The following is a 19571-nucleotide window of genomic DNA, read 5'->3' as shown; positions in this document are numbered from 1 at the left end:
TGCCAATGCCAGGTCCAATCTGGGATAATCACTAACGTTTATGGGGTGACTACCACGTGCCCCAGAGATGTTATTTACAGATGAAGAGACTGAGGCTAATCAGTTATCCAGGACCACAGAGCTAGTAAGTATCTAACACGGCATTTGAGCTCAGACCTTTTGGATCTCCAGCACTGTTGCTCTGCCCACTGCACCACCTGGTCACACTTTACTTTTTGTGATAATCTGCTGGTTTGGTTAAGATTTCTTCCTTTTTTTTTTTTTAAGTAACATTACCTTTAAGGTTAAAGATAATTCCAAGGCTTCACTTGATCCATTCATCTTGTCACCTGACACCTTTTCTGAACTGATATTCCTTAATGTTCCTCCCTAGATTTTGGTAGAATTTCAGAAACTGTCACCTGAGGGAGATACTTTTTTGTTGTTTTTTTTGCTGAGGCAATTGAGGTTAAGTGACTTGCCCAGGGTCACACAAGGGGTTAGCATTTTTGAGCGATTTCCTGTCTCATCATTTTCGTCTGAGTTCCTGGTTACTGCAGCTAAGTCTCCAACAGCAGCTGTTGGAACGCCAAGCTGCAGGGGTTAGCAGCACATGGGGCTGCAGGTTGGCTGATAGCTCTGCTGTCCCCTGGCCTGGCCCTGCCTTCTCTCTGGTTCCAGGCTTAGTTTGGGGCACGTTGTAAGAAGGGTTTTGATAAACCAGAAGACAAACATTATGAGGAAGGGTCCCAAGATACGGCCAGAAGAGGATAGGGAGAACAGAGAGCAGGGAAAACCTGATATATTGGAAGTATTCTAAAGGGTATCATCCCAGGCAGAGAAAGTAAGGCACTTCACTCCTTCCTCCTCAGTCTCATCTGTAAAATGGAGCTAATCCTAGGTAGCTAACCCGAAAGAATTTTGAAATCCAAAGAAAATATTCTTAAATACTTGGCAAACTTGAAGGTACGCCCAGTCCATGTCAATCAATAAAGGATCCCCCTCAGTTGCCAGAAGCCCAGAAGTCACGCCTGGGGAGAGGTTTAGCTGCATTTAGATTGCATTTCTGCACAATGCACTGATCATTTGACAACCCCCAGGTGAGGATGATGAAAGGTAATTAATTTTTGCTAAGGGCCCCCCCCCATGAAATCAGGAACTGGGGATGAGTGGCCCCCCTTAAGAGGCAATCGGAGGCTTGAATGTGTACGTGGAAAGAATCGCACCAAAAATGGAAAACAGTCATTGGAATGAACAGTTGTGACTTCAGGAGACCAGATGAGAAGATGTACAGATTTCTCTCCAGAGGTGGGGGACTGCGGCTGAAGAACCCCCTGTGCCTCTAGGTATTGGAATTGGTAAGTTTTCCTGGGCGCCCTCCCTCTCCCCCTTTTTATTCGTGGCATTCTGGGTCAGGGAGGACTCTAAATGACTGAGAAAGCTAGGGGCCCAGTGGATAAAGTGCTGGACCTGGACTCGGCGTCAGTAAACTTCGGACTTGGTGGCCCTGGGCAGCCCACAACACGCGCCTGCCTCAGTTTCCTCCTGTGTAATAGCACCTGCTCCCTGCGGCGGCCGGTGCGGATAAAGGGCTTTCAAAAGACGCATGCTATAAACGCTAACTGGGGGGGGGGAGGGGGGAAGATGGGGAGAGAAATAACTAGTCCGAAACAGCTGGCTTTGGGACAGCGCGCCCCAGCAGCTGGCGCAGCCCCACGGAAGTTAGCGGCCTAGGGAGCCCGGCCTGGCCCCAAAATCCGAACCCTCGGGCCACGCGCCCCACCCCCGGCACAAACGGAGTTCCCTCCCAGTCAATCAATCACGGGCCTGGGCCCAAAGCCAAAAACCAGGACACGGGCCTCCCAACGGCCTCCCTTTAGTCCGAAGCTGGGGCGCCCCCTGAAGGAGGGCGTGGGGTGGGGGAGGGGAAGGGGGCGGCCGAGTCCGGGCCGGAGAACGAAAAAGCCGCGGAAATCTACTAAAATAATTTAATTAAAAGTTCAGGGAGCGGGCCCCGCCCGGGGAGGAGCCTGCACCGTCCCGACTGTCCAGCAGAGGCTCCAGCCGGGCGCCGTCCACGTGGCAGGGTGACCCCAGGCGGGGAGGAGCCAGGCTTGGGGCCGGCCCCTCCCCTGCCCTGCCCTGCCCTGCCTTCCTCCTCCTCGGCGGAGCCCGCCAGCCTTCAGGCCGAGGAGCAGTCACTGTCACCGCTCCCGAAGTCCGGGCCCAGGCCGCCTCCTTCCGGGTCGGGGCCCGGCGGGAGGAGGGGTCTCCGACGGGAGCGCTTGGGTCTTCGGGGGCCGGCGGCCTGCAGTCTCCGCTTCAGCACGGCTGGGGGGAGGCAGGCAGCGGGTGGGTGAAAGAGGGCGATCGGGGTCAGGGGAGGGGGCTCCAAGGGGCCGGGGGAGGGGCCACCGGTGGCTGGGGAGGAACAGGGCGGGGAGAACTAGGGGTGGAGGGGCGGCCAAGGGTAGGGGATGGAGAACTAGCAAGGGTTGGAGAAGGACGCTTGGGGAAGAGCTCTAAAGGTGGGGGACGGCCTAGGGCCTTCGGGGAAGAAAAAGCTCGGGGAATAGGTGACCTCGGGCCCTCTGAGTGTGGGGAAGGGGACCGAGGCAGGGGCCCTCACCTGCCACGGTGTCCTGGCTGTCCGCCGGCGGCCCCCAATAGATACTCTCCCCTCGACGGAAGTTTCGGTGCAGCCGTGTGCAGAGCGTGGCCAGCGTGAGAAGCACCAGCAGGAAAGTCAAAGCCGTGGCTGCCCACGCAGCCTCCTCTGTGCGCGGGGTGGGAGCCCGGGCCGGCCGGGAAGGGGCTGCCCGGGGGGCCGGAGAGGGCTGCCCCGGGCAAACGCAACCCCCGGGGCTTCCGTGGTCTGCTCGGGAGTCATTGTTCTCTCCCCCTCTCTGAGGACTGGCCATCATGGGACTATCCCCGGCCTTCCGGGGGCTGTGTGTGACAGGCCTGCGGAGCCCTGCCGAGTGCGGAGGGGCCCTGGTAGCAGGGGCTGCAGGCAGGGAACCGAGGGCGGCTCGAAGTCCCCTCCTCTTGGCTCCGAGAATGTACTCTGGACCCCAGGACTTAATCCGTTCCCCAGGGGGGCGCCAGCTCCGCAGGGCAAAGGCTGTAGCCAGGGCCTGTGAGAGAGCCACAAGGAACAGAAGTCACCTCCCTGTTCCCTCGGTCTAAGATCCGCCCCAGACGGCGGGTGGAGGCTCCCACCACGGGCCTCACCTGCGCACTCCCTCTTGGGCACAGGCGATTCTTGCCTAGGGTGAGCTCTGCCCACTGAACCCAGGGGGCACTGGAAGGGAGGGGCCAGGCTCTCCGTTTCCCCCTTCTCCTCCTCTTCTTCAGCCAGTGGGCTGCCCAGGCTGGCTCTACTCGGGCCATCTCAAGCGATGTCCCCCACGCAACCAGTACAAGAGGCTGTAAGAGACACCGCCAGCACAGGCGTGGGCGGGGCATTTTAGCGCCCACTTTACCTGCACTCCCAAGAGAAGGGTTTCTCTGAGAATCTCCTGTTCACAACCAGAGACACCCCTTTCCACCAACATCCAGACCTCCCCCCTCCCCTGCCGAGTCCCAAGCTACTCACCCGTTGCTGAGTGAGGCCCAGATGAGGGATCAATATGGGCCGGGGTACACAGACGCAGGCCAGAAGGGCAAACTGGAGTTTCAGCCAGGGGTGGACACAGGGGTGGTACAGGAAAGTAATGTTTCTGCCCTGAGGGAAGGGCTCTAGCTCAGGCTCAAGCCTGGGCACCCAGACCCAGGGCTTTCTGTCCCTCCTTTATGAGCCATGGAAGCATGGGGAAGGTCATTTCTCCGACGTTCACCGATATTCTGATAGTGGGAGCTATTTCCTCCAGGGCCCAGCCAGTTGTCCTGCCTCCCCACTCTCCCGGCAGCTCTTTCACTTCTGCCTGATGGAGCCTTCCCTTTCTACTCACCCTTTCTTTCTGGGACTCGCTCCCCCTCCTTCAGAACTCCATTTTCTCCAATCCACCAAACTCAGACCACTCTTTTACCCTTTCTGTCCTTGGTATTGTTCCAAATAAAATGTCTTCACTGATTAGATTGCTGTGGCTCTCTCTGGATTTTAAGCTCCCCACGGACATTCATTCATGTTTTCATTCAATACTTGAAAGATGCTACCATGAACAAAATTGTGCCAGGCTTTGTTTTTAGGGGGAGATAAAAGGTAGAGGAGATCTGGTCCACAGCATTCAGGAAACAGGAGAAAGAGCATGGGCACGACATTCACATATGTAATGTGCACAGAAGAGCACTTGGATGAGGATGCAAGAAGGATTTGTAAAGGCCATGGCCCTCAAGGTGCACTTTGTTAGATGGGCAGGATTTCAATGGGGGAATGGAGGGAGAAGCATTACAGATGGAGGGCGAGGGGGATGGAAATCTAGGAAGAAAGAAAGCTCACGATGTCTGCAGAGGACAGAGGCAAATTCCACTGACTGAAATATAGAACATGTGGAGAAGAAAAAGGAGAAAGAGGGGAAAATAGGGAGGCATCAGCTCATATGGGGTCTTCAATGTCAACCTAAGTTTAGACTTTATTCTGGAGGAATGTGAAGGGACCACACTGAGGTGCCTCTGAGAGGTGCACTCAGGTGTACTTAGGAAGATGTTTGGCCCCTGTAGGAAGGAGAGACTGAAGGGGGTAGGGGAGACGGAGAGGTCCATTAAGAGGTCATTGCATTAACCCGGGGAAGGTCAGACCTGCTCAGACATAAGGCCCAGGCTGATTTGCCTGAGCTTTAAATTATTTAGTTGTGCAAATTAAGGACCAAAGTGATCAGCTCAGCGGAAGCCCAAGCCTGTCTTCTATTTATTCAAAAGTTCCAGCAATATTCAAACAGAAGGCTCAGCAAGACATAAGGCTGCCCACCCCATGGTGTTGACTTAAACACCTCAATAAATTCTAAGTTACTCAATAACTTACTATGGAGGAGAAAAGCTGTAATAAACACTGCCTCTGGAAGAAAGAAGGCTCTAGTGAAGACACAAAGTTAAAGACAAGCAGAGGTGGAAGAGAGAAAGTGTGTGAACTTCTCCTTTGTTGCTAGGGTTCAAAGAGCAGTTTGGGGTGAAGGGGACGGAGGAGAAGCAGGCTTTCTAACTGCCCCGTCCTACAGAGCTCTTGGGATCCCTCTCCAGATCAGCCCTCTTTTATGTGCCGTCTCCCCACGAGTACACAGCATGTACTAACTTCATTCATTGAGGGAGAGAGGATTTGGATAGATGCAGAGGGGAGAGAGTCAAGAATGACAAATATCAGGAGGCAGCGGAGCATGAAAAAAATGAGCCCGGTCTGGCTAGACTGGATGGGTCGCCAGGGAGCGAACCATGCCGGGCCAAGCAAAGCCGCCACAGGAAATCAGGAATTTCTGAGAAGAGGAATGATAGGATGAAAGGTTGGGGGAAGATTCTCCCAGGCATCAGCCTTAGAAGGGGGAAAGGTAGAGTTCCCCGGGGGAGTGCTGTAATAGCGGTTCTGAAGCGCCAGGGACCTCTCGGCCAGCAGTGGTACAAACGAAGGGGAAGGCCCGGAAAGGTAACAGGGTTAACCGTGGGCTTACACTGGAAAAAAGGTTTCCGAGATGCTGAGTGACTTCCATAGAGATCCATTCTCAGAAATGAATAGGGCTCTTTTTAAAGAACTTTCCCACACATTCTCTCATCAATATGCCAGGCAGAGGCTTGTCCGGGGCAGGGGGAGGCAGGACAGGGACGAGAACCCGGGAGTGGCTGACTCGGTTCCAGGTCTGTCCAGCTCACGAGGCCCCGCCCCCGGCTCCGGGCCAGGCAGTCAGGAAGCACTCACTCACCATGCCGGTGCCCCATACGGGTGGCAGGGCACGGGGTGGATTAGTTCGGCCGAGCAGAGGGTCCGAACCCCAGGGTTATGGGTAATAGAGTTAGTGACACAGGATGAAAGAAGCAGCATCGGCCTTGCCCGTCACCACCATGCTGTGGGTGGCGGCTCGGCCCCTACCTGCCCTGGGCCCGTCCAAGTCTTGGTTATTCTCGGAGACACCTGTGAGAAGAGGAGGAGGAAGTTTGGGACTCGGGAGCACTCTGGGTGTTTGGGGAGGAGGGTTTAACTTTTGGCCAGGGGAGAGATGGGAAGGGGCAGGGAAAGGCATTCCAGGAAACGCTCCTTAAGGAGCTTTGTAACGGGTGCCTCGGTCAGAGTTGGCTCTGGAGAAATCAGTCCCTGAAGGACAGCAGGGTCTCCTGGAGTTCTCAGAAAGAGCCGGAAGGGGGCGTCACCGCAGAACGGGGAACCGGGCCAGAGACCGGAGGCTTTGGGCTCAGCTGCCTCTCCAGCCCTCAGAATGGGGGTGGACGCCTTCACCTTGGGCCCTACATACACCTATGCAAGGGAGGGTCCTACCTCTTGGGGCAGAGGCCACAGCTCTCCCGGGCACCGCACCCTGTCCTGGGCCAGCTCAGCCGGGACCTGCAAACCCAGAGGCAGAGAATTGGGGCGATCCGTCTGGAAGGAATCCCTCCCCCCCACGCTCCCCTCTCTGGTGTTCCTCCTCCCAGTCTGCCCGGGGCGCGGGGTCCCAAGCTTCACCGGAAGGTGCCCTCCGGACTCAGTTTCCCCACTCTCGGAAATGGGGCTCCAGGTTGGCAGAGCCCAAGTCAAAGGTTGACGATGCGGAGGCGGGGCCTCGGAACGCTTTCCTGGGTCCTCCTGCCCAGCCTCTGCACCGAGGCGGGGACACTTGGAGATCTCAGAGGAGGGGGTGGCAGTGCCCGAATCGGGGCACAGGGCAGACTTACCGCCCTGAGACCGCGCGCGGCCCCGCAGAGCAGCGCCGGCAGCAGCAGCAGAAGCAACAGCAGCGGCGGCGGCGGCGGCAACAGCGGCTGCAGCCAGAGGGGCGCCCCCATCCCCGCCAAAGTCCAGGACTACCTCAGCGGGGAGCTGGCCCCGCTGGCCCGGCCTCTGGCCCCGCCCCACTTCCTGGCTCCGCCCCTGCCTCGCGCCCCGCCCGTTCAATGGACAAACTGCCCGCCTATCGCCCCGCCCCCTACGGTGCTCCTCCTCCGGAGCACCCCCAAAGGGCCCCGCCCTGCTCTCGGGCTGCGCGGTTAACGAAGGTGGCGGACTGAGATTCTTCGCTCCTGGCCCCGCCCCCCGATTTGGCCCCGCCTCAGGTGAGTCTGGGCCCCAGATCACGCCCTCAGGCACCGCCCCCTTCATACGCTCCTCACGCTGGATTTTGCGGTGGAAGGGGAGAAATGAGCGTGTGCGTGTGCGTGTGCGTGAGGGCGGAGGGAGGAGCGGTGAGCAGCTACAAAATATCTGGCCGGCCGCGAGCCGTGACGCCAGCTCGGCGGGGTCACGTTGAGGGGAACTGGGCGAGACCCGCCGAGTTGCTGGGGAGGGGAGAGGAGCATGAGGAGAGGAGCATAAGGAGAGAAAAATGGCGCTTGCGTTGAAGCTGTGGGATGCAATGCCAGGTGGGAGGGTAGGAGAGGGATTTGCGCACGCGCAGTCTCTAGTGGCTGGGGGGGGGGGCGGGGACAGTTGGCTGTGCGCGCTGGGAGGGGTTGGGAGGAGTGGAAGCGTTTAGATTTTGCCCCGCAGGCAAAAGAAAGGTTTTTGCCGGAATCTCTAGGAACCTCCTGGGAAAGAGAGCCTCGCCGGAGTCCGGGCCAACCTATGCTGCTCCCTCAGCCTGTTTCCTTTCCCATAAGATGGGGATCCATGATCGCAGCCTCGCCCAGCCCCGGGTGAAACACACAAATGTAGCGCTTTGTACGCCTCGAAGCGCTTTATAAATGTCATCCTCGTTACTTCGTCCGGGTGAAGGCAGGGAGGCTCCTCACGGCCCCCAAAGGGCTCAGCACCCACTGTGAGACGTGAGGCAGGCCACTTCTCCTTCGTCTGCCTCAGTTTCCTCAGAATAAATGAGAATTATAAAAGCACCAAATCCTCCGCAGGGGGTTGTGGGAACAAAATCAGGTAATTCCGGTCAAGCGCCTCCAGAACCTTAAAGTGCTGGAAAACGCTGGCTCCTGTGGTTACAGCGTTTCAAACACTACGTGTTCAAGCGCCGTCAGCCACAAAACGAGATGCCACGCGAGGCTCCAGCGTCTCCAACAGTGCAGCGTTAAAGTGTGAAAAGCTACGGCTCTTACACAATTCTTGGTACTGTTGCTGCAGCTCCCCCAAGCTCCGGTCCCACAAGGTCCCCCTCCCCCCAACGTCCGGGATCCAATCCCCAAACCACTGGTCTCGAACTCCCCCACCCGGATTGCAAAATCGGCTGGGACAAAGTGTGTGAGGGCAGGGGTGTGGAGGGGAAAGATGAAGAGCAGGGAGGAGCCAATCACCGGGCTCTGGACCGGGCTGGTCCTATTAGGGGTCGTGCCCAGAGGAGCCACCCTCTTGTAAATTCCTGGCTGCAGTGGAAGTTGCCTCTCCACCCCGTGGGAATCCCTCGTCCAGAGCACCGATCCACAGCCTGGGGGAGGGGGCTAGAGAAGGCCCAGTATCTCATATTTCCCTCCCATCCCCTTTGCCAGCCGATCTCCCCACACACTCTACACCATTACTGTGGATACGGATGTTTGCTAGGGATGGAGGGAGCTGGACTTTGTCCTAGTGATATGGAGCAGGCAGCCAGCAAGATTGGCCCCTAAATAGGGGAGCTTGCCCTCTGGCCTGCCTACGCTCCCTTTCCCTTGGTCCCTGCTTCGGCCAACAAGCTCTATTAAAATCTAAGGAAGGATTCATGGCGGTGATCCAAGGGAAGGCAATACAATTCTTTCAAGCCAAGAGACCCTGCCCTCCCCCAACACAGGAGGTTGCCTTGCCCCCTCCACCTTGGTTAGCAATTCTTAGACCCCCGACCTAGGGAGACCTCCTGCCCAAAGAGGACTTCGTTCTCTACAGGGCATCCCAAAGCTTTATCAGGAATTCTCTTTACACGTCTCTGTCTGGTCCCACTTTCTGTGAAGGGCTTTTTTTTTCCCTGAGGCAATTAAGGTTAAGTGACTTGCCCAGGGTCACACAGCTAGGAAGTCTGAGAAGTCTGAGACCACATTTGAACTCGGGTCCTCCTGACGTCAAGGCTGGTGCTCTGTCCACTGCGCCACCTCGCTCCCCGTGGAGGACTCTCTTTACAAGAGTCTGTCTGTGAGAGCTCTCTGGGGCCAGGATCGTTTTGGGTACTCTCTCCACAGAGGCCTCTGAGAGTTCAGTTAGGGCCCGGCATTTTGGGGATCTCCCCACAAGGTCTGACAATGGCAGCTCCCTTTCCGAGGCTCGTAGTGTGAGAATTTTTCCGTGTTCGGTGCTTTTTCTGCCGTCAGGGCCTTCATTGGGTCCTCTCTCCCCGAAGTCTTTATAGGAGCTTTCTTTTTGAGGTCAAGGTCTCTCTAAGGACTGTGGAGACCCGCTCTCACCCTAACAATCCCCGATCCGTCTTTGACGACTTTGGCTTTTGAATCTTGCTGTCCTCTCTTCCATTCAGCCCTCAAGCACTCCTCTCGTCCCAGCTTTGAGACAGTAGCCTCTCCCGGCCCCTAAGCTCTCTAGCTCCCACTTGCCCTGTGGACCGTGGCTGCCGAGCCCAAAGCCCGAGGTCCAAGACCAGGCAGAGAGCCTGGGTCCGGAGAGGACGACAGGGAAGGGAGGGAGGGGAGGCAGCTCCTGCAGTGGCTCGGACTGAGGGACGGCGTGGAGGCCAGCCAGCCGCAGCCCGGCCGCCCCCAGCCCTGCTCCCTCACTTTTCCAGTGGGTAGGAGGGAGGCCGGGCCCTCGGACGCTGCCCTCGAACTTTTCTGGGTCCCCTCCTCCACCCTCACGGCTGGGCCTGCACCGAGGCAGTCCAACATACGTGGGATAACGGGAAGGTGCCCTGGGAGAAGCGGGGGAGTTCCCGCAGCTCCCCGGAGTCTATCTGGGATCCCTCAGAGCAGGCACGAGCAGGGCCGCACGCCCTCCCTACGCCGCCCAGTTGGCACCACCTTCCTACCCATGGCCCCTTCCGGCAGGCAGGCGAGACCGCGCCCCGCCCAGCTCCGGGCGCCCCCTCGGCCCACACTCCCGCCAGCCGCAATCACTGTACAAAGGACGGGCGGGGGGGCGGGGTGGGGGCGGGCGGCCCCGAACTGGCTGCGGCTCTGAGGCCGGGCCAATAGGGAGCCAGGGCCCCCTACGCGGGAGGGCTCTCGGGCTCCGCGGTCCGCCGCGGCCCGGCGCCGAGCTCGCAGATTTCCGAGGGGGCGGACGCTCGCGGCCACGGCCCGTCTGGCTCCGCGCGGCAGCCCGCTCCCTCCCCCTCGGACCCGGAGCCCGCTCCGCACGCGCCATGCCAGCCTGGGGCCCCGCCCTCGCCCTGCTTGTCCTGAGCCTGCTCTGCCTGCTGGCCCGATGGCGGGGGCGATTCCCTGACGGTTCCGGCAAGGAGCCGGCGCCCAGGAGACAGGAGGGCACCAAGGGACAGGTGGTGGAGGAAGAAGAGGACGACGAGGAAGAAGAGGAAGAGAATGAGGAGCAAGAGGGGGACAGGGCCGCCTTTTGGGACGGCTTCAGTAAGGGCCAGGAGCTGGTGGCCGGGGGCTGCCGCCTCATCTTCAAGCGCTCGGCGCTGGCCCACCTTCTGCTGCGCACCTTCCGCAGGTCCGTGGCCCTGCGCGAGCCTGCGCGCGGCTCGTGGCTGTCCGGGCCGCACCTCCAGACCCTGTACCGTTTCGTGCTCCCGCCAGGCCGCGGGCTCCAGCTGGCCCGCGAGAACCTTCAGCTGGCCGACAACGGGCTGGTGGCCCTGGACTGGGTGGTGGGGCCTTGGACCCCCAACCCCCAGATGGTGACGAAGGCCCACAGCTCCCCGCCGGTCCTGCTGGTCATCCCCAACTCGTGGGGGCTCCTCACCCGCAACGTGGTGCAGCTCTGCCTCCTGGCCCTGGAGAAGGGCTACTACCCGGTCATCTTCCACCGAAGGGGCCACCAGGGCTGCCCGCTGCTCAACACCCAGCTGCAGACGTTCGGGGACCCCTCGGATCTCAAGGAGGCCGTCACCTACATCCGCTTCAGACAGCCCGCGGCGCCCCTGTTCCTGGTCAGCGAAGGCTCGGGCTCGGCCTTGCTGCTGTCCTACCTGGGGGAGTGCGGGTCCTCCAGCTACGCCACGGGAGCAGCCTGCATCTCGCCCGTGCTCCGCTGCCGGGAGTGGTTTGAGGACGGGCTCCCCTGGCTCTACGAAAGGGCTTTCCTGCTGCACCAGAAAATCACTCTCAGCAGGTGGGTACCCCGGGCAAAAGGCGCCGGAGCGGCCCGGACGGCAGCGGAGGCGGCGGTGGGGGCGGATTGGCTCCCCCGCCCCGCCCCCGTCCCTAGCTGGGCTGCCGGGGAAACGCACCAAGTCTCAAACAGGTGTCGGGCCTTAGGGAAAGTCTGGGCCGAGTTGTGCCCGCGCGCCCGCGGCGGGAAAGCAGGCGATCTAGTCCGTGCTCCCTGGTTTTCAAACTTTGGGCGGTGTCTAATCCCGTTTTAATCCACACTGGTCTCAGGCTCTGAGCATCCTGGATGCTGAGCAAGCAGGTCGGGGCTGTCCAAAACTGGAGGGTCGGCGGAGGGGAGGAGCTTTGACCCAGCTTGGCAGCAGAGGAGGGCAGGAAATGGCACCCACAAGATGAATCATCCTTAGACCGAGGCAGATGCCCCACAGAGGTTGGACAGGGTGTCCCAGCTAAGTCACCGACTGGTTGGGTGAGCTTCAGTCACTTCCTCTCTCCAGCCTAAGCATCCTACCTTGGAAAATGAGAGGGTCAGACTGGAAGCACTCTTAAAGTCCCTTTTTCCTTCTAATGTTCTTCAATTCCCTTGAGTCTTTTGATCCCTGCAGAACTGGTGGGTGGGTACTTCTCAATAGAGGGGGGTCCATGTCCCCAACCTTGGAGGAGGGGAGGGAGTTTCCACAGCAGATAAGTTGTCAATATGGATAAAAGGTTAAAAAGGTTAAAAACAAAAACAAAAACAAAAAAACCCTTTCTGCCTCCTTTTTCCCATTGTCTTTCTCTTCCCACTTTTCCCTCCCCCTCTCAAAACTGTGAAGAACACATCATCTGTATTAGAGCCATAGAGCTTTGCACATGGCCTGTATTTAATAATGCTTCCCCAATGACTGGCAATTTATAGAAGTGAGGAAGGTGGCGTCCCATTCCTTCCAACTGAAAATCAGTATGGCATAATGGATAAGAAATTGGCCTTGAACTCAGGAACACTTGAATTTAAACCTCACTTTAGTTTACACTGACTGTGTAAAACTGAGCAAGACATGCAATTTCTCAGTGTTTTAGGCAACTTCCTGTGATCCTATATTGCAGAGGGATTGGTTTTTTGTTTGTTTGTTTTATTTTGTTTTTTGTTTGTTTTTTTGTGTTTTTTTTTTAAACATTCATTGGCAAGAGGAAATTTCCTTACCTGAGAGTTCTTCACACCGGTGAAATGACTATTCTATTTCCTTACCCTTGATGATTTTATTTCTGCTTTCCTATAACTGAGTAAAAACTTCTTCACAGTATGTCTCATACCCTCTTTTTTCATTATTCATTCATTCAGTCATTCATTTACCTCTATTGTTCATTTCTGTTATCTAGCATGCCAAAAATGTCTGCAATAAATTTTATTTTTATCAAGATTGTAGCAGAAAAGTTCACAAAATGCTAAGGAATTACTAGCAAAAAAAAATGTTTTGCATGTTCTCAATTTAATTTTGTGTACTTTATTCATTATTTCATGCTCACCGTGTTGGGGAAAATGTTTTAATTTAAACTTAAGATAAAAATGTTTCTAAAATAATCTGCAGAAAAAGTATATTTTCAATAAAGGATTAAAAAGGAAAAAAAAAAAAAAACTGTGAAGAACAAACTTTGTACTCCACAGGGCTGCCATGGTAACAGAAAATCCGGTTTAGAGACCCAGGTGTCCACCTTCCTTCTTGGTTGCCATGGTTTCAAGGCCCATATGATTTGTAATAAAAGCTGCTACCCTGTGCTTCTCCACCACCAAGAGTCAACCACTCCTGACCTTGAGACAGCATTCCAAAACCAGGGGTGAGGAAATGGGGTAGAGGAATTCAGAGGCGTGGGAAGTACCTGGAGTCAGTGAGTCTGGGGCTGAGCATCTGAGGCAAACCTTTTGGGGCCCAGCAGATGACATCTATCTCGGGTCATCCATGGTCCATGACAGGTTCGAAGCTAGTTGAATCTTATGGTGAAGAGAGATGTCATTGATCCTTGCTTGGTTCCCACCTGAGAAGTGACTGTCACATTGTGGGAGTCTGAATTGGAAACAAATGCAATCTGATGTCATCCGTGCACACTTCACTGAGTCTCCTTTCAGATACTCTGCCTGGAAGACTGCAGGAGATTCTGAATTCTTCCTCTGCCTCCTCTGCCCCCAAGTTCCCTCTTGGAATATCTTCCCCAAATGTCCAAGCCACGTACAATCATGATAGGCAAATGACTTTTAGCATCAGCCCAAATGTCACTAGGTAAATGGATCTGCTCCCAAAGATGATCATAAATACATAGGTTATCAGAACTGGAAGGATTCCCAGACATTATTTAGTTCAATACCATATAAAGGAAATCAGAAAAACAGAGGGACTTGCCTAAGGTCACACTGTGTGACCTTATGACAAAAAATGAGTTCCCCGATTTCCAGGTCAGAGCAATCAAAGAGTCTGTTCAACGTTAGGCAGCAAAAACACCAAAAACAATGTTTGGGAGGAAAATATTATGTATGTATTGGAGCTTTCTGGCCTACCCCAAGCCAGCCCAAACAGAAATGATCTCTTTATCATTTGCAATTTGGGATCATCAGAAGCATGGCTCTGGCAGTCCGGAAACATTATTTAAAACTTGTTGAACAAGGGGACTTACCCTCTTTTGTGTCTGACTCTTTGGACATTTCATAATCATGTTTTTAAGCATATAAAATACATAGAACTACAAAGAAAACCAATTTACTGAAAGTAAACATGTCATTTTTTCCCCACCAACTTCAGATTCCCTGAAAGCTATCTCCCTTAGGAGTCTATAGACTCCAGGTTAAGAACCTCTGTTCTACAACACAACATTCTCACTCTCTCTGTTACTTGCTTGCATAGCGTTTTCTTAGTTTTTCTTTTTCTTCCTTCTTGATCTGATTTTTCTTGCCCAACAAGATAATTGTATAAATATGTATGCATATATTGGATCTAAGACATATTTTAACATATTTAACATGCAATCCATGTTTACCAATCCAATGATTACCTGCCAGCTAAGGGAGGGGGTGGAGGGAAGGAGGGGAAAAATTGGAACAGAAAGTTATATAAGGGTCAATGTTGGAAAAATTAGCCATGATATGCTTTGTAAATAAAAAAGCTTTAATTAAAAAAAAAAAGAATTCTATTCTAAAATAATATCTCAAGAAAGCAGGAGAAACTAATAATCCACTATGTTGTTCTTCTGCCTCAATTTATAATCTTGTCATTGACAGATATGCTACAGCCCTAGATGACATAGTGGACACGGACAAACTCTTCATGAGCCGCTCTCTGCGGGAATTTGAGGAGGCCCTTTTCTGCCGGACTAAGAACCTCCCCATCAGTTGGGACACCTACTGGGATGACAATGACCCCCTCCGGGATGTGGATGAGGCTGCGGTGCCCGTGCTATGCATTTGCAGTGCTGATGACCCCATTCGGGGCCCTCCAGGCCGAACCTTGCCCACCAAACTCTTCCAGAACAACCCCTACTTCTTTCTCCTGCTCAGCCGCCATGGAGGCCACTGTGGCTTTTTCAGGGAGGACTCTTCCCCGGCTTGGAGCCACGAGGCTACCCTGGAGTATTTCCAGGCTCTGATTGAATTCTTCCAATCAGAAGAGAGGGTGAAGGGGCTTTCCCGCCACCGATCCTCCTTCTTGGCAGGCCGGAGGCGTCGATTTACTCTGCAGAAGCGAGAGATGGCACCGGCCTCCCCTCGACTTGAGGAGATGTTCAGCTGGAAGCGCTCATATACAAAATGAAGTGCAGAGACACCCCCCGCCCATTGTTGCTGCCCCTGATCCCAATGCCTCATGGGGAAAGGAAGCTGGCTGCCTCCATCCATCAGCTTGGGTCCTAAATGAAAGATGCCAGCTTTGGAGGGGGCAGCCATCATCCCTCTTGTCTCTTAGTGGGGGTGAAAGTCTGTGGGGGCTTGTTCCTACGTCCTCAAAGCAGAAGGGGTCATTCCAATTCATCCTGCCCTAAACATCTTATTCTGGCTTGCCATCTTTTCCCATCATCATGGATTCCAAAAGCCAGAGCAGGGAGTGCAGCCATTTTCTCAGGAGCAGTAAGCAGCCACATTTATGTTGGGAGTCACATGTGATGTTCTGTAACTGATTTCTGAGGCTAGGGCAGCCTTTTAGCCACTTAGTAGGAAGAACTACAAGGCCTTGAGTGCAAACATCCTGTGTTGAGTCCCACCCCTTTCCCTCCGCCTGGAAAGTTCTGTTCTGAATACAGGAGTTGTTTCAGCTTGACAAGGGATAAGCTCCTCATTTGTATTAGAGAAAACTGGGGTCCCCCAAATGGAGACAGGGCCTTTAGGTAGTCATTCATTCTGGTCTGTAGAGCGGCTCCCCTAAGCCTTGAACCTGAGGGGTAGAAGGAGATGTGAGGGTTAGAGACACGAATCTTTTTCTAGGTCTCCTCAGATCCCCACTTTCAGACTTTTTCTTGTCATTCCCTTCCTGTACAATCTTCCTGACAAGGAAGAGAACAGAGGGTAAGGAAAATGGGATAAAAATTCCCAATTGAGCTCCGGCTGGTTTGGTACCATTAACCAAAGGCTCCAGGGCTGGGGCCTGCTCTGAGAAGGCCCCGGGGATGGTGCCAGGATCCTCGGGATCAAGGGCTGCCGGCACAGCTGGGACTTCTTTAAGTGACCCAGCTTCTTCAATTTCCTGCTAGGTTTTCAAGAACCTTTTCCTGTCTTGGGGCATGATTGCTCTATTCCAAGAAAGCTGGGTCATAATCTCCCATTTCTCTCTTGTGGGCTAAGTTTAAAGGATCGTATTATTTTACATAAGGATGGAAAGACAAACTCAAAAGTCTCTTTTCTCTCCAGGGTTTTCTGCCTATTTCTTCAAATGGACACTAGAGACTTTCCTCCATTCCAGGGTTAGGAGAAAGGGGAAAGTTATTACCCGTACTGTGAATGGAAAACCTTGAGGGGTTGCTGCCTACCCAGTGTCTTATTAAAACTCAATTTTATCGTCTTTTTTTTTCCTGTCCCAGTTATTTGAAAGTTCATTCACACTGAATTTAGGACTGCTTGAAGGCATCCCTGCTTCCTCCGGTTTACAATCATCATCAGTGAAGGGATGCTTTGTTCTATGAGGTAATCAGAAAGAAACAGCTGCAGATGGGAAGACAGCCTTGTCTGCAACAGCCTGTAAGGTACACCGCGTTTCACTAAGACATGAGGTCTCGTTTCTCATGATTTTCTTTGAACCTGTCCCTGTACTCCCTCATGCGATCTGGAGAGTGTTTGCTCAGATGTGACCAAACCACATCCTGGTCTAAAAAGCAACAAAGGAGCTTTGAAAAGGGAAACACATTTGCCCACAGTCACGCAAGACAAAGGCTCGCCTCTGATATTCCTAGGGGCAGAACCTGAGCTCTGCAGATCAGATTACTGCAGTTCTTTGGAGGTGAGGTCTAATGGATCCGGTAATCTGTCTGGGTACGAGAAACACCTCCAGGCTGCAGATATGGACAGAGCTGGGTCATTCAGGAGGAATTTTGTTTGAGAGTTAGATGGGCCTTTGCTCCTCCTCTTCCTCCTCCTCCCTCCATTCTGTCACCTTCTAACCTTCAGCCAGTGACAGGAAAGGCCAGGAAAAGCAGCTGAAATATAAATCAAACAGTTCTGGGGCACACATGTCACTCTGACAAAAGGCTGGGCGAGAAGGTAGGCGGTCGTGGCTCTGACGTAGCCCAGCATAGTGCTGTGCCCATGGCAGGTGCTCAAACACTTCAGTGAATGAATGAATCAGCATTTCCTTTATCAAGACTTTTTTTTTTTCCTCCTTGGCAACCAGTAATTCAAAGCTGGGTGCAAAGTCAGAAATAGCCTGGTGGCTGTAGCAAGCAAGAAAAGCTCATGCAATTTGTGCCCCATTTCCAAAGGCACAGTGGTGTAATAACTCACTTAGGTCTTCCAATCATCATCGTCATCGTTGGTTATTTTTTTTTTTTTTTTTGGAAGAGAAGAATGAGGAAAAGAAGAAAGAGGAGAGAACAGAAGAGAAGGAAGGAGAGGAAGTTGAAAAAGGAAAAGAAGCAATTATAATTGCCTTCAGATTTCCCAGGTATTTGCAGTGACAAGTCACATCAGGATAAAGTCCAAAGCCAGTGTGGTCCAAACCCTGGCAGGTCTCGGGGGGAGCCAGAAGGACATGGCTCAGAACCACACAGCTGGAAGCTAGTTTCAGGCTCACTTAGTTCCATCCACTTACTTTCACAGAGGAGAAAAATAGGGGCCAGGAAAGGAAGTGGGAAAACCTCAGACCCACAACCATCCACAACCCCTTGCCAAGTCCACAGGGCGAGGAAGTTGCTTCCTCTCCACCTCTCAGCTTCCTGATCCCCCATAGGAAACTCGAGTCTGCGGGCTGCAGCTCCAGAGCCATTCCCATAGTTAGATGAGGTTTGGGTGACATAGTCCCAAAGGGATCTTACTCTTTCTACTTTGCCTGAGTAAACAGTCAGTCACCTTGAGACAAGCTGGACAAGCTCGAGGCAGATAATTTTGAATGACCTCTTGGGGAAACTGGAGGATGAAAGCATTTTGCAGGCAAACGTCAGCATCTCAGAATTAATTCTCAATGCACTGAATGTCCATATGACCAATTTATAGGCCCTCTTTTGGTCACTTGGAGGCTCATGAGCAGAAGCAAAGTGAAAACCTAAAATGACGTGACTGGGGGAAGGAAGCGATGTCTTAAGCCCTGGTCACTCGAATGGATCATCCGCTTCCTCTCCAGTGCTGTTGGCATTGAAGAATTGGCTGGATTTAAAAAAAAAAATGGGCAATTACTTCTTGCGATCTCTCCAAATTCGACTAGGAGGCAATATCAAAACAGGTGGTACAGTGGATAGAGGAGCTGGAGTCAAAAAAAAAACTGAGTTTGAATCCTGCTTCAGAGACTCCTTAACTGTAACACTTCGGCAAGTCAGCATCTAGCATCTATGCTTCAGTTCCTTCACCTGTCTCACAGAGTTGTTGTGAGGATCAAATGAATTAACCTAGGTAGAGTGCTTTGCAAACTTTAAAATGTTCTATAACCGCTATCCTATCGTTATTAATTATCCCAAAGTGGCTTCCTACAGAGGTAAGTGTAGCTTGAATTCTGAAGTGGGAAGCCAGCCAGTCTCCTGCTTTGTAATTATAGTCAGAACTTGGAGGAATTTTAGAAAATAAAACATGCCTGTGAAGGGTTTAAAAGCCTATTCTACAATAGGATTTTAGAGGCAATGAAGAGATATGAAGTTTTGGCTTTTTTTTTTTTTTTTTTTTTTTTCCTTTAATGGGAATATTGCCGCACAAAAAAGTGGCAGAGCAAATGAAAATACTCCATGATTGTTTTACATTCTGGCCAAGTGTAATTGAGAAGACCTCAAAGGTAGGAAAACAGCCAGCATTTCTATAGAGCTTTATAAATATAGATCTCATTTGATTCTTACAACAATGCTGAAGAGTAAGTGCTATTTATTCCCATTTTACTGATAAGGAAACTGAAGCCAGGGTCACAGCTAATTAATATCTGAGACTGAATTTGAACTCAGGTCTTTCTGACTCCAAGTCCAACATCCTATACTCAAGTATTTAACCCAAGTCTCTGAACCAGCTATTGACAATAACTGTTGAGAATCAGATGAAAAAGCTCATCAGGTCTACTCCTACAATCTCTTCCCCTTTAAGAAAAAGTCAATTTATCATCGTTGTATTAATCAGCCGTGTGGTTGGACAGAAAAAGGATTCATCTCTTGATGTTTGTCTGCTTGTCTTTCCCCCAAATCTCTAGTCAGAAACAAATGCAAGTCTTTATCCCCTGTTATGTGGGCATGGAGAAGAGGGACGTACTTATCCATCTGGGGATTGAGATACCTCATTGCACGGCCACAATCTACAAACATTGCTGTTGCCTGGAGTTTGTGGCGCCAGCCTCTTTCTTCAGAACCCTAAACAGCAGTTGCTGCTTAATTAATAACTAGACTTCTTGCTTCAGTTAATCATTCCCCAGCAGTCTGAAAATTTTCCCACCTGTCAACGCTGCTGGTTTGTAGCATATGGGCCCTAGCCCTGACTTTTGCCATGATGGAAACCCCTCGGTGGTGTGCTGAAAGTTTGGCCACCTGAGTTCTGCTCCTTCTTCCCACTGTATTTCCCCCAGAGATGCAGTCTGTCCAAGCGATGTGAAGCCAACCAATCCATGCCTTCTCCTTTTGGACAATACTGGCCCACTCGTTGCCTCTCACTCCTTAGTCAACCTGCTTCCTCTTCT

At 52.9% G+C, this 19571-nt stretch overlaps 2 protein-coding genes across 7 annotated transcripts; one reads left to right on the top strand and one right to left on the bottom strand.

The window, feature by feature from the left end:
* Positions 1-1955: 1955 nt before the first annotated feature.
* TP53I13 (tumor protein p53 inducible protein 13) lies at positions 1956-10989 on the bottom strand. Of its 6 annotated transcripts, none has more exons than XM_074263764.1 (7): positions 10898-10989; positions 6398-6463; positions 5580-6037; positions 3578-3706; positions 3214-3408; positions 2609-3116; positions 1956-2310 (listed from the first exon to the last, which is right to left on the bottom strand). In XM_074263764.1, the coding sequence occupies exons 3-7, from the start codon at positions 5616-5618 to the stop codon at positions 2162-2164; spliced, it is 1020 nt and encodes a 339-aa protein (XP_074119865.1). In that variant the 5' UTR covers positions 5619-6037; positions 6398-6463; positions 10898-10989; the 3' UTR covers positions 1956-2161. The 6 variants fall into 6 exon arrangements, with proteins under 6 accessions (XP_074119865.1, XP_074119863.1, XP_074119867.1 ...); XM_074263762.1 differs by lacking the exon at positions 10898-10989 and adding an exon at positions 6793-6992 and having other exon boundaries at positions 5996-6037; XM_074263766.1 differs by lacking the exon at positions 10898-10989 and adding an exon at positions 6793-6812 and having other exon boundaries at positions 3933-6037.
* Positions 10101-16279, top strand: ABHD15 (abhydrolase domain containing 15). The gene is made up of 2 exons (XM_074263761.1): positions 10101-11266; positions 14513-16279. The coding sequence occupies exons 1-2, from the start codon at positions 10335-10337 to the stop codon at positions 15039-15041; spliced, it is 1461 nt and encodes a 486-aa protein (XP_074119862.1). The 5' UTR covers positions 10101-10334; the 3' UTR covers positions 15042-16279.
* Positions 16280-19571: the final 3292 nt, after the last annotated feature.

This window comes from Sminthopsis crassicaudata, chromosome 4 (assembly GCF_048593235.1).
Source record: "Sminthopsis crassicaudata isolate SCR6 chromosome 4, ASM4859323v1, whole genome shotgun sequence".
Lineage (NCBI taxonomy): Eukaryota > Metazoa > Chordata > Mammalia > Dasyuromorphia > Dasyuridae > Sminthopsis > Sminthopsis crassicaudata.
This window is presented reverse-complemented; position numbering and strand designations above follow the sequence as displayed.

What these genes read in the sequence shown, in the direction of transcription:
- TP53I13 (XM_074263762.1), bottom strand. Translation starts at nt 6,903, where the DNA reads ATGGGGGCGCCCCTCTGGCTGCAGCCGCTGTTGCCGCCGCCGCCGCCG. An exon ending in CCGCGCGCGGTCTCAGGGCG is followed by an intron (nt 6,464 to 6,792) that starts GTAAGTCTGCCC and finishes CTGGGTTTGCAG; the next exon opens with GTCCCGGCTGAGCTGGCCCA. An exon ending in GCCCAAGAGGGAGTGCGCAG is followed by an intron (nt 3,117 to 3,213) that starts GTGAGGCCCGTG and finishes GCTCTCTCACAG; the next exon opens with GCCCTGGCTACAGCCTTTGC.
- ABHD15 (XM_074263761.1), top strand. Translation starts at nt 10,335, where the DNA reads ATGCCAGCCTGGGGCCCCGCCCTCGCCCTGCTTGTCCTGAGCCTGCTC. An exon ending in CAGAAAATCACTCTCAGCAG is followed by an intron (nt 11,267 to 14,512) that starts GTGGGTACCCCG and finishes TGTCATTGACAG; the next exon opens with ATATGCTACAGCCCTAGATG.